The following is a 14,065-nucleotide window of genomic DNA, read 5'->3' on the forward strand; positions in this document are numbered from 1 at the left end:
TGAACGTATCAATTTGATAATTTCTTATATGTACATAAAAGATATATTCCAAAATATTATAAAAGATATTATTTGTATTTTGAGAAATATTCTATCCAATCTCTACATTGCATGAACGATGTTGAGATTCAATCAAAACTCATTTAACTTGAGCACTAACCAACATGGAATCACTCTAATTACACTTTACATGGTATTAGCAGTATTACTTATTAACATTGAAAACATCTAGAAAATTTTAGTTAAACTTTATTAGTGAGAGTTTGGAATGTAGACTTAAAAACAACATTGTTTCTTAATCTTTTATCATATTATATGTATCCCCAATAATCTTGTTCAAACTCATGTAAAAATCCGTACAATCTATATGATATTATTCATATTACTTAATGATTTAAATGTTTATGGGTCAATCTTACTTAGCAATTTTAGTGTGACATCAACATTGTAGATCTTTTGTTTGAATTTCATAACTATAAATATTATACATTAAGACACTAATTTCATGTATAAATATATAACAAAAGTTTAGAGTTCTGGATGTATTAACAAATTTCTTTTATTTGTCTTTTTGATCAAAAGGCTCTTGAATATTTTATTATTTGTTTATGTTTCTATCTTGTTATCTCTCCATCTCTCTCCACCCCTATATCTTTGACTCTCTCTACCTTATCACTTCCTATTTGTATCTTTCTATATCTCCCTCTCTCTCTTTTTCTATATATTTATATCTTCCATCTCTATCTATCACTCTCTCTCCTCTCTTTTTATGTCTCACTCTCCTCTCCATACCCCCCTCTTCCATCTCAGTCTTTATCTTTCTCTCTATCTCTATCTCTATCTCCTTACCCCCCTCTCTCCCACTCTTCCCACCTATGTCTCTCCCTTGATCTCTATTGGAAACATAACATGAGCCTATTGGTAATGAAGTTTGATTATCTTATCAATCATGCTTGGATCCCTATAAGTGGATGCATAGTAGATTTGAGGCTATCGATTCTCCATTGAGATCTGTATTGTACAAACAACATCATATTCTAAAAGATCTACCAATCGATCTCATATACTGCACACATGTATGCAAAAAATAGACCAATTTTTTTTCTAATTAAGCTTCCAAACCTCTTTAATATACCCATTGCACACAAAAAAATATATCCAATTTGAATGGAAGTTGACTTAAAATGGAATGATACCTAATGTTAAAAGAAAAATTGAGAGAGTATGGGAAAATGATATTGTTTGATGGTACCCTTCAATGTTGTCATCAAGAATTGAAGCCGTGAACAGTACTGACGTATCTTCTCATTCGGAATAATATGAATATGAGGAGAATCAAAATAAGCCAAAAATGAACACCTACATAGGTATTTGATACTTCAATAATAGATGGCTTGGCTGTGTCAAGCGCCACACCAGTATCTCGTATGATCAAATGCGCCAACAGAATAATTGTACTGCACCAGAGAACCACTCAGTTTATTTTGGTAGCAGGCATAAAAATAAAGTCTATCCCTGCAAAAGTTAACGCCATTTTTTCTAAATTCATCATCTTTGTTTCATGTACTAACGCATATGTCTATGTGGTCTTGTACTATCTACTTATATTAATTATCATTGTCTAATGGGAACGATTTAAACTAGTATACCTATATTTTAAAAAATCTATGTAAAATTCGCCGAGAGATATCAAATTTTAAAATATTTAACATTCATAAAAATGAATAAATTATTTTATCTTCTATGTGACAAACGATAGCTATTCAAGAAAATACTTGCATCAATCCAAAGATTCACTATAAATATGTTATTAGAGGCGTTATGCAAGAAGATTAATTGCAACAATTAATAGAATCACTATAAATATATTATTATAGGTATGTTGCAAGAAGATAAGAACAATTCAACACATGCATTATAAATCATCAAATTGATAGAAGAAAACATATTTACATATAACAATTTTGATGGAAACCTTGCATAATATCTCACACTAATCCTACCAAAAATGTATTAATCAACTCAAAAGTAAAAATAAGATAGATTATTGTTATAAATTAGAATTTGCAATATATTTGAAAAATTATTCAACAAAATAAAATATAGTATATTTAAAAAAATATTTATATTAATATAAATATCATAATTGACATGTAAAAAATACTTATCAATTTTTAAATTATTTTATTTATTTATTTTATTGCATAAAATTAGATGCTTTTAATATGTACAATGAAATTATGTGTTTTAAATTTAAATTTTATATTAGAATTTATGTTAGCCCCTCCTTACTAAATGTTACATGTTGATTTGAATTGGGAAACAATTTAAATTATAACTAGCATTATTTTCATTTCCACATTTACATAATAATTTAAAATTCAAAATAATTATTTGTATATTGATAGAGATTTGTTAATTTAATGTTGTGTAGGCATTAAAACTTTTGTTCACCAATCAAACACTTTCACATTTGGAGGAGAATTTGTCTTCTGGGTTAGTATGCCATTTTTTACAATAATCTATTTTATTTTATTTTGTCGAATAATTTTTAAAATATATTGTAAATTCTAATTTATAACAATAATCTATCTTATTTTTACTTTTGAATTGATTAATACTTTTTTGGTAGGATTAGTGTGAGATATTATGCCAGGTTTCCACCAAAATTGTTATATGTAAATACGTTTTCTTCTATCAATTTGATGATTTATAATGCATGTGTTGAATTGTTCTTATCTTCTTGCAACATACCTATAATAATATATTTATAGTGATTCTATTAATTGTTGCAATTGATCTTCTTGCATAACGCCTCTAATAACATATTTATAGTGAATCTTTTGATTGATGCAAGTATTTTCTTGAATAGCTCTCGTTTGTCACATAGAAGGTAAAATGATTTATTCATTTTTATGAATGTTAAATATTTTAAAATTTGATATCTCTTAGCTAATTTTCCATAGATTTTTTAAAATATAGGTATAGTAGTTTTAAATATATCATATATGTATAATCAATATTACACAAAAGATAAAAAAATAATATGTACAACTTTAATGAGTTATTAACACCACCAACAAAGAAAATGTAAGCTTTAAAAGATGGTAGTAATAATCTTAATGGCCAACTCCAACTAAATCCAATAAATTGTCTGTCTATATTTTCAACTACTTGTGTTACTTTCATGTTATAAATTAAAATAATAATAAAAATCCAAAGAGCATCGATTAAATTGATAATCCAAATGAACGGTACCACATTTATTCCCAGATGTTTGGAACAGACTTGGGCCCTGGATCTTATGTCTAGATACCATCCACATCAAAATTGAATCCATTTTAATGAATAAATATTGAGACTTATTTTCCAGGAAAGATTAAATTATCGAGTGCGTGTGGTGTGGTGTGGAAAAGTATTTAGCTCCCTTTCATTTTCACTTCAAAAGATAAACATTTACACTCCAAATCCCTTTCCACGCAACACAAGAAATGAATTTTCCCTGCGCTTGGAACAAACACTATAATTTTGACTGTCAACTTACTTTTTTTGAATGGTGCTTAGCTTGGAACAAATACTCTTATCCTAAAACATTTAATTTTGAAAAGCCTAAATACAGTTTTACGTCAGTTAAATTCAAAGCATTGCCTTAAGTGGTGCAAATATCATGTCAAAATTATTATCAGATTCAAGCGCTACAATGAAATCTGGTAAGAGTTTTTATAAGCTTATTTTATGATTTGGTTTTTTAATTGTGAAAATATTTTGATTATGCCATGCACAAAGTTGAAAACTTGATGATAATTTTAGCAATGATGGCTATTAGAGTTAATATGGACCCATTGAAGGAGAGAGTACTCTTAAACTCATCAGAGCATTCTGTAATATCTGCTCAGGTTCTGGATAGTGTCCAAAGAATCTCTTTTTCAGGTTCAGAACAGACTGCATGCAATGCATTCTTTCAGAGAGGAGGGAAAGATAGAATCTGTTATTGTAGACGGATTAATGCATGCAATGAAAATGTAGAAGACTTAAGTGGAGAGTGCAGAGAAGCTAAAGGAAAGCCTGAAGAAGGATAGACAGTGCGCATACAGTATTCGATCAAGTGCCTCAAAGAAAATCTCTCTCACACAAAATATTATGGTCGCAGGGATATACATAAAACAGATATGTTGAAATTGCTATGGAAACTTCAAAATCTACTGTAAAAGAAAAGACTGAGAAAATCAATTTACATACCTGAAGATTTTGCACAGCGGTGCCTTGCTCTCAAGGATGCCGAATAGAATTTTTTTACAGAAATGTTGTAAGCTTTTAAAGATGCAATACCACGACTCTTTCCTTGGCGTCCGCTCTTCTGGCATATTAATGTGCACTCTTCTATAACGGTTCTGACAGATTTTATTCCCCTCTTTCACCGGTGCCATCGTACTCTACCAACTCACCTTATGCCTTACTCACCGCATGCATTACTCACCTTGCATTTTTCATTTATTGTTTCTATACTACTATCACCTCTACTTTATTGGTAGATAGGCATAATCGATTTATTTTTGGTAGACAGGCATAGTCGATTTATTTTTCCTTCTGCACTGGTTATATTTAGCTTCAAGATGGTAAATGGAATTCTTCCACTACCATGTGGTTGTGGTTGTTCTGATATCTTATGTGTAACATTTCTACCCATTCTTCCGCCAGCATCACTATACTGCCAAGTCAGCATGTCAATTTTTTTTTTAAAAGCATTTTTGTTTACGGACAACTTGAATCCCATTGTAAATTGCCTCTCGGCAAAATCATACATACTAAATTTATACTTCCAGGTTTAAGTGTTAAATATCTAGAGTTGATTGACATTTTCTAGACTTAATATGTTGTTTAATGTATGTTGTCACACTAAGAATACACTTCTAGGCTTAAAAGTGTTAAACACTCAGAGTTGACTAACATCCTCTAGACTTAATGTGTTGCTTAGGGTAAGGTCCCATGAGGGGGGCTTCGAGATCTATTTTCATGGAGTAGGAGGTCCTATGAACCAAAAAAATTTATGCTAGAGGATAATTTTGAATCTTCTCCTGAAAAATAGCAGTCCCTACATTTTAGGACTACATATTTTAGCGAGTGTAATTGGGGTGGGGCTAGAAATTGCCCCACCAGCTTAGGGATTTTTTCTACCACTTGTCAATTAGTAACTATTTTAAATTCTTGCCAAAAAAGAAATAGAAGGAAAATGGTGTTCATTTATGAATTTTTCATTTGTAATAGTTTTCATGAGATCACCAGCTTCCCTAAATTTCGGCTAGCTTAAAGTATGGGACCACCAGCTTTAAAATCTTCATAAAATTTTTTAGTAGCACCCACTGATTTTTTTTAGGAAGCCCCCCTCCATGGGACCTTACCCTTAGTGTGTGTGGTTTGAGGCTGGCCTTGTCAACGCCTCTACTTCCAGCGATAACAACTTGTGAATGGGTTGATCCTGGTTCCAATCTTCTAATCTTAAATTTCAAGAAAATATAGACATTAATAAAAGAATATAGTCAATGGGCTTTTGATCTATTGGTGAAGTTGAATGGTTCTAAATGAGCCTACCAAGATCACGTTTTGTTGAGTGCAAGGCTCCAACATCATAAGGGATGAGGCCGAGATTGTGCTTCGAGCGAATTTGGTGGAATGGATACCCCTTACTCCTCGGCTCTTAGACGAAGAGGTTTTAGCCTATAGGCTTGTGCCCCATATCAGGTGATAAAAACTACTCTATGAAGGCCTTCACTAAGCTAGTGTGCTTGCAGGCTTCGTATCCTTGTTGGGTTGTCGTGCTCACAGGTTTGGACCTCCATAAAAAAGAGAGTATAGTATAAAATAAAATATTTTAAAAAAAATATTTGAATATAAAAAATCTTCATCAAATTCTCTTATCATATTGTAGAAATTGTGATCCGATTAATAATTTTTCAAATAGATTTATTCACCTAAGAAACTAGAATTATCTAGTTAAGTAATTGAAATTTAGTCTTTTTTTTGGTTTATAGAGAATTGATTGTACTTCTTATGGAAGCATGTTATGTTGTGTTTGTTTCTAGTAAAAGATTAATAATGATCATTGATGAGTAGTTTTACTACATACTTTATCTATTGTAAAATGTCAAGAAGGTATTGCCATCTATATAAAGAGATTCACAACCTCCATTATTCACATGTTTTTGGTACCTTAGCTATATGTGTCTAGTCTTATTTTCCAAAAGGCTACTATCATTAGACATTAAATATAAGAGTTCTTAAGATATAGATTTGTTACCATATTCTTAATGTACTTGTAAAAGTAGAGATAGTACTCGTGTCTCCATCTGAAGTTGCAAAAAGATTTGGATGAGAATGTCTTGTTCAATGATATGCAATTAGGGCTTGCAAAAATTCTCATTCTTGCATCAAATTTCACATTAAACTACATCTAGACAATCCCAAGGACTCTCTATTTCTTTTGTTTTGCATTATGAGACTTATGGATACGACTATATTATAATTTTCTTTCCATTTCTAGTGATTTTATAATTTGGATAGTTCCCTATTATGTATAATTCATATATTCTCTTAAGCCTTTTGTGGTGATTGATATTGGCTCTCCCATTTTAGTTGGGACCATAGTTTCAATATTACACTGCATGAATGGTGTTGATATTAAATTCAAAGTCATTTAGCTCAAGCACTGATCAACATGTAATTGCTCTAATTAAACTTTACATGGTATTAGTAGTATTACTAAATAAAGTTAAAAACATTTAAAATTTTAATTAAAGTTTACAACCTTTTAAGATAGGATATGCTCTCTTGTCAACCTTCATAATAAATATACTATAAAATTGGATCAATATATTTTTTATTGATGTAAAGAATATATCAAGACAATGCTTGTATAGAGGAATACATGTATGAGAGTTTGAAATGTAGACTAAAAAACAAAATTGTTTAGTTGATACAATAACTTGAAAACAACAAGGTCTCTTGAGCTTTTGTAATATTATAATGTATCTCAAATTTTGTACAGTATTACTAGTATTAGTTAGTGATCTTAAGTATAAATGGAAGTTATTTTAGAATATCATTTTGAAATAGGTCATTCATTCTTAGCAATTCTAATAATTTACACTAACATTTTAGACCTTTTACTTGAATTTTATAAATATAAATATCATACATTAAGACATTAGTTCTATGTATAAATATATAGCAAAAGTTTAGAGTGTTTGGATATATTAACAAATTTCTTTTGCTTGTCTCTTTGATTGAAAGGTCTCTAAATATTTCATTATTTTAGAGATACACTTTCAACAATATTGGTTTCAAATGTAAAATAATTTTGAATGTAAATTTAAATGTAATCATTTGTCTTGTTTATATTTTGTGATTGAAAAGTCTTTAAACATTTTTAAAGTTTTATTAAGAGTAAAGGTAGGATTTTTTAAAAGGTCTTCACTTTTTTCTCCAAAGAAAACAATCTGATAATATTAACTTCAAGCATATTTTCTTTTTGAATATATTAGAACTTTATCTTTCTTTCTTTAATTTTTTATTTTTTAGTCAGGAACATTGATGTGACATGCAATCCAATGCCCCATGGATAGAGGATTAGACCTCATGACCTCTTGCTTGCAAGAGGGTACTTTAACTGATCAAACCAAGAGTCCCACCCAATTTAAATATTATCTTAACTTTTATTTAATTTATCAAAAAAAAAATTATCTGCCAATGCAAACATTTATTTTTTAACTTATGAATTTGTACTCCAATCAATTTAGAAGATAATTAGAAGGGGTCTATCTCCATTTACAACATGGAATAAAGTAATATTACAATTTTTATAATTGATTTTATCGCCTCCTTGCAAATTGATAGCATATACATTTCAACAACTCAAAATACAGGGACTACAATTTACATTATTGTACAGAATACATCTTTCCAAATTTGACTAGGAGATCGAAAATCTTCTCCTCCGTGGTAAACTAGCTGCCTCGTCATGGTCTACAAGACTGTTTGTATCTTTTGAAACATTACGATTGAATGGATTGAGCTTCCCAAGCTTCTTGGTAACCGAAGAAAGGAATGAAATCTTCTTACCTTGAGGCTCCTTTTCTAGATTCTTTACGTACGTTTTCATTCTGATCAATTCTTTCTTCAATTCTTCATTTTCCTTGAAAAGAATGGCAGTGTTTATATCTCTGGGTGAAGAATAAGCTGCTGCAGTTACATCTGCAGCTGTTTTGGGTGACTTCCTCTTTGATTCACTTATCTTTGTGCTGCGAACTTGAAGTTGGTCATGGTACAGTACTTGGACTACAGTATGGACTGGCAGCCTGTTGTTTTGAGCTGCATGCATGCGAGCTTCATACGAAAGTCTATGGCAGTCCATTATACTACATACCTTTTCACGTTGTAGCTCATCTAAACATGGATGTGTCTGCACAAAAAACCAGCCCCAAAAAATATCAATTTTATGTTAACTTCTTTAACAAATTTAAAATTAGATTGAGTTTTTTTTTATTAGATTGTTCTTCATCTCTGATAACAATATCGTTGTCTGTTTTTTTACTTGTTTGTTCATCCTATGATAGATCATTGAATGTGATTGGAAAAATTGTTGAAAAATGTTTGCATACATAATCTAATCTAAAAAATATCTCACTGTAAAAATAATTTTTTTCCTCTCTTTGAATCTAAAATTACAGACCCATAATTTTTTTTATTTAGCAGACATCCCTGCAAGTGTACGTTCCTGTGCCCATTATTTTAAAGCAATGATCATTTAGGGTGGCCCACAATTAATGTCTGGTTCAGAGTCATAATTCTCTCACCTTCAAGTAAATATCAACTGCCCTGTATAGGCTGTCCTCCACATCCCGTGCTTGTCTTGGCATCAGAATGGGAATTGCAACAAATTTCTCAATACTTAGATTTGGCTCATTCGCAATCTCTGCCAAATAGCTATCCAGCACTCTGCAGATCTTTATCACAGAAGGGGAGCAATAGCAAGCTTCTGAAAGCCCAATATGCTTTTCCACATCCAAAAACTCAATGGCAATCCGATGCACAATGTCCACACCATAGATACAGTCTGCACTAGTACTGGAAGGAAGGAAAGAAAGAAATCAGATCTATTAGACACATCGAGTTTCCATCTGATTATGCTTAGATTACCCTGAAATTTCAAAAAAATTGGAGAAAAAAATGTTCTTAAAAGAGGATCTAACTTTTTGTGTCATACTTGAAATTACATATTTGGAGGAAAAATTCTTAAAAGAGGATCCAACTTTATGGGTCACACTTGAAACTATATAATATGGACTAAAATTCTGAGTATATTCTAATGGGTCCTTAAGTCGCAGGGCCTATGGCCTCTGCATTCTGCAACTGTCCTATTAAATGAAAGTAGAAAAGTAGAAAAATGTTTACCCAGGGATAATGAGTAGATCATCAACAGTTGCATGGTCTAGTTGCAGAGCAATCCTCCTTTCCAGATCCATCCTGCAGGCCTCTGTTGTGCTCACATAAATTGCAGATCTGAGTAGACCACAGAGAAATGTAACAGACATGGTGTTCTTCTCTGCTGGCAAGAGCCCCGCAATAGTCTCAATCAGAATTCTCTGTTCATCCCACATGTTGTTTACAGTACCCTGCTCCTTCCACACAATTCCTTGCAGAGATTTCTCTGCATAAAGAGCAAGGGATGATCCCAGAGCCTGATAGGACAGTCCCTTGGGCTTCATGGCTAGTAAAACTCTCTGATAAAAATCAATACTCAGCACTGTCAGCTCCTCTGCCCACCAGCATTGGAGGGTATTGAAATTGAACTCTGTACATGCATTAGAGGCCACAGCCTCTATGCATCTACTCACAATATTTAGATCTTCTGCAGCAGGAAGAAGGGTTTTACAGGAATGAAGCACTGCTAAGGCACCACAAAAGTTCTTCAATGCCACCTGCTGCAAATAATCTTCAGTCCTGAAAAATGAACATACATTGATGCCCATAAATGATCCAACAAAAAAACTCAACAAGAAGGAAACAGTCGGCATAAGTTTTCCACTGTCCATGATATATTTACAAGAATGCTTCTGAAAAAACTAACATTTCAGATTGCACTCAGCATCACGAAAGGGGAAGGAGGAGGTAATCAAGCTTAGACAGTCTTATTCATAGAATCATCCACAAGAAATAATTTGCTTTATAGTATATTCCATAAATCAGTGAAGAGAACAAAGCAGAAAGTAATCAGAGAAATTTCATCTTTTTATAGTCTCCATGAAACAAGAGTAGAAGGGCAAAAAGCTCTGGTCAGGATGTTAGAAAAAGCAGGCAAATTACCTTGAAACCAAATTGCCTGCTGCATATTCTTCAGTCATCTGTAGACACTCTGCAGCACAATACAGCCCAACAACATTTGCAGCACTGATTTCAAAGTTAATTCCATAGCAAAACTTAGCAGCTTGTTCAAAAGCCTCTACACCTCCTGGCAAGTTTTCAGGCAGCCTGATTGTTGTCAGATCCGAGTCATTTGCTTCTGCTACCAGCCTTCGCATATACCCACTTTTGGATACAAGAGGAAACTTGAAAAATAGCAAGAAAATTTTAAAAAACACTCCATCAGTACAAGCTCTGAGCTTCTCTGTTCTTCTCACAATGAACTCTCGGTAAATTAGCTTAAACCTCACCCTGAAAGAAAAAAGTTTGCATTGATGATTTCTAGATTTGACTGTGTATGATGATTCAAAATGTTGATGAAAAAAAATTCACAATCAAATTAAAAAATCATCAATGCAAATCTATATGAACTGCAAATCTATATGAACTGTGAAAACTTCACTCATTTAAGGAAAAAATTATACCTTATGTAGTGAAAAGTATGTGTCTCCTACTATAATGGTGACATCAGGAGGAATATCCTGAGAAAAAATCCTGCCAAGAAAATCCATGCATATTTAGATCATGAAAACTGTATAAAGTTCTAACAATATTGGGAAAGATAAATTTACCACCTTGTGATATGTTGTTTTCTAGAGTGGGTTGTACATACCATTGACAGGTTCGTTCCATGGCTACACTTGAAAGCCTGTGGTGTCTCTTGGAGGAGGATGAATGAGAAGACATGGCTGATTACAGAGTATATGTATTTCCAAGGATTATGGCAATACTTAAAGATGAAAAAGATAATAGCAGGACTTAAAATTCTCTCAGCCAATTGTATTTCCTGCTTTGTAGAACAGAGCAAGCAGATTGGATAGATATAAATGGATAATTAAGAGCCACGAGAGTCACGATTGACTTGACAGAGCTCCTTTTGTAGTCGTCTCAAACTCTTTTTCCTGTTCATTGAAAATTTGACGAGAAAAATTAGTTGTGAAGCTTTGTTGGCATGTGAGGTGGAATGGGTGCCCACGACGTGCGAGTCTTAGTCAGAGTAATGGACACGTTTTTAGAGGGAAACGGCCTATTTTTGTTTTGTTTGACCTGGTTTCTTTTCAAGCTAATGGGATTGGAAGTTAAGTTGGTTTAATCTCTGAGGAAATTTCATGGTTAAATGAGTTTGAGTTGGAGTAGTACTGCGATGAATGACATGTGGTGAAGGCCCAATACTTCACCTTTGTGAGCATCACCAAGATGCAATGAATGCTAAGTGTACCATTCATTCTCATGAGACATGGGTTCTTGTGAACCACTACTCATGAAACATTGGTCAATGAGTTTGACTCGAAAATTAAATCTTCATAGGAATATTATAATGATTTGTTTCTATTAATCTTACTAGATTTTTATAGTTCATGATATTTATTTCATGTAATTTATGAATCCAATTGTGTAGAATTTTTTCATCAACGTTTTTTAACACACTTTATGATCCATGAGGTTTTCTTTCATTAATGAGTTTGATTATGAAGTTAAATTTTTACTTTTATCTAAATGTTTTTTATTTAATAGTCAAATATTCAAGAATAATGTTTCAAGAGGTTTTGAATTTCGGTGGCAAGAACAACAACACAACATTTAAATCATTACACTATGCAAATATCAATCAATAAATATTTTTCACTTATCTATGTAAAAAATATTAAATATTTGTTCTATTTTTATTGGTTAAAATTGAAATTTGACTATTGAATTGAATGATATTTAAGAATTGACTAGACTATTGACATCCACGTTCTAAGATTTTTAATGCTTATGGAACCCTCAAAAGATTTGCCCCCAGTGGTGGGTGTCTTTTAGGTCCTCTATTTCCATGGTGGCTTCTTGTTTTGAGACAGGTGAGTTGGTTCTTCTTACCAATGTGTATGCACCTGTCGAGTTGCAGGGAAAGCAACTAATGTGGTCTAATATCCATTCGATCCATAATATGATGCCTTACCACCCTTGGATTATTGCGGGAGACTTCAATGCTATTACTGAGCTTTCTGAGAAACGGGGTGGCATGACAAGACTGGAGCCCTCTGCGTTGCTGCTTGAGAACAATATCTCTGAGCTGAATCTTGTTGATATCAAGCCCAACAATGGGCATTTTACTTGGAACAACAGGAGAGTTGGGGACAATTGCATGGCTGGAAGATTGGATTGTTTCTTGGTTTCTTGCTTTTGGGTTGGTGGTATGTGGTCCTCTTTTTCAGAGATTTTGGATTGGAGGGGTTCGGACCATTGGCCTATTAAGCTCTCTATTTCGTCTGTTCGGATTCCTCGGACTCACCACTTCAAGTTTCAAATCATGTGGTTGTGGGATCCCGATCTTTATGATTATGTTGCTCAATGGTGGAGGTATGGTAGACCCTCTCATGGTATGACAATGTATATCTTTGCTAAGCTTCTCCAATTTGTTAAGTATCAGCTTAAGTGCTGGAACCGACAGTGTTTGGCAATATTTTTCGTGAGAAGTTTGTTGCACAGGCTGAATTGTATAGCATTATGAGGTCAATCAGAGAAGGGGGGGCTACTGTGGAGCTTTTGCAAGAAGAGTCTAAGGCCCTAAAGACTTTGGAGGAATGGGAGTTGCGGGAGGAAGTATTTTGGAAACAGGAATATTGCTTTCTTTTTCAACTCCATTAAGGCCAGCCGTCATGGTAACTCTATTCCTCATTTGGTTAATGATAGGGGAGAAAATCTCTATTCTCTTAATGATATGTCTAATGAAGTTGTGCAGTATTTCACTTCTTTGTTCAGAGAGTATTTGCAGGGGAATTTAGCTGAGGAAGCTCAGGTTCTTTCTTGCATCCTGTCTTTGGTTACTCTGGATATGTACGATCATCTTATGGGGGACATTTATTTGGAGGAACTTTAGTTCGATTGCGTTTTAGATGAAGAAGGGTAAGTCCCCTGGCCCGGATGGCTTCCCGATTGAGTTCTTTCAAGAATTTTGGGACATTATTAAGACTGATCTTTTGGCGATGGTTCAAGAGTCTCAAAGGAGTAAACAGATGCTGAGGGCCCTGAATTCTACCTTCCTTTCTCTCATTCCCAAATGCGAGGGGGCTGATAGATTGAGTCGCTTCCATCCCATCTCCCTTTGTAATGCGGTTTTTAAAATTATCTCCAAGCTGATAGCTGATAGGCTAAAAAAGTGGCTTAAGGTGTTAATCTATGAGGAACGGAGTGGCTTTGTGGCAGGAAGATAGATTTTGGATGGGGTTGTTATTGCAACAAATTATACACTTTATGGCCAACTCCAAGTATAAGGCTATGTTTATTAAGTTGGACATGGCAAAAGATTACGACAAAGTCCCGATGGTCCTTCCTTCATAAGATTCTGGCAGCCTTTGGTTTTGGAGAGGAGTTGATTCAATGGGTTATGAGTTGTGTTACATCGGCCTCTTTCTTTGTCTTAATTAATGGGGAGCACTCAGAGCTCTTTGGTGCCTCCTGTGAACTATGGCAGGGGGACCCCCTCTCTCTCCTTATTTGTTTCTTCTTTTTGTGGAAGGTTTGGGTCGTTTATTAAGAAGACATGTGGGTTTGGGCTTTATTCAGGGTGAAAATGGGGAGATGATTTACCCCTCAGTCTCATTTGCAGTTTGTGGATGACACTGCT

At 33.4% G+C, this 14,065-nt stretch overlaps 1 protein-coding gene across 2 annotated transcripts; it reads right to left on the minus strand.

Moving 5' to 3' along the window:
* Positions 1 to 7,834: 7,834 nt before the first annotated feature.
* LOC131076028 (root phototropism protein 2) lies at positions 7,835 to 11,298 on the minus strand. 2 transcript variants are annotated; one of them, XM_058013050.2, is made up of 6 exons: positions 11,069 to 11,298; positions 10,881 to 10,950; positions 10,360 to 10,601; positions 9,448 to 9,996; positions 8,850 to 9,120; positions 7,835 to 8,455 (listed from the first exon to the last, which is right to left on the minus strand). In XM_058013050.2, the coding sequence occupies exons 1-6, from the start codon at positions 11,140 to 11,142 to the stop codon at positions 7,967 to 7,969; spliced, it is 1,695 nt and encodes a 564-aa protein (XP_057869033.1). In that variant the 5' UTR covers positions 11,143 to 11,298; the 3' UTR covers positions 7,835 to 7,966. The 2 variants fall into 2 exon arrangements, with proteins under 2 accessions (XP_057869033.1, XP_057869034.1); XM_058013051.1 differs by lacking the exon at positions 11,069 to 11,298 and having other exon boundaries at positions 10,360 to 10,707; positions 10,881 to 10,955.
* Positions 11,299 to 14,065: the final 2,767 nt, after the last annotated feature.

Source organism: Cryptomeria japonica, chromosome 3, assembly GCF_030272615.1.
Source record: "Cryptomeria japonica chromosome 3, Sugi_1.0, whole genome shotgun sequence".
NCBI classification, from domain to species: domain Eukaryota; kingdom Viridiplantae; phylum Streptophyta; class Pinopsida; order Cupressales; family Cupressaceae; genus Cryptomeria; species Cryptomeria japonica.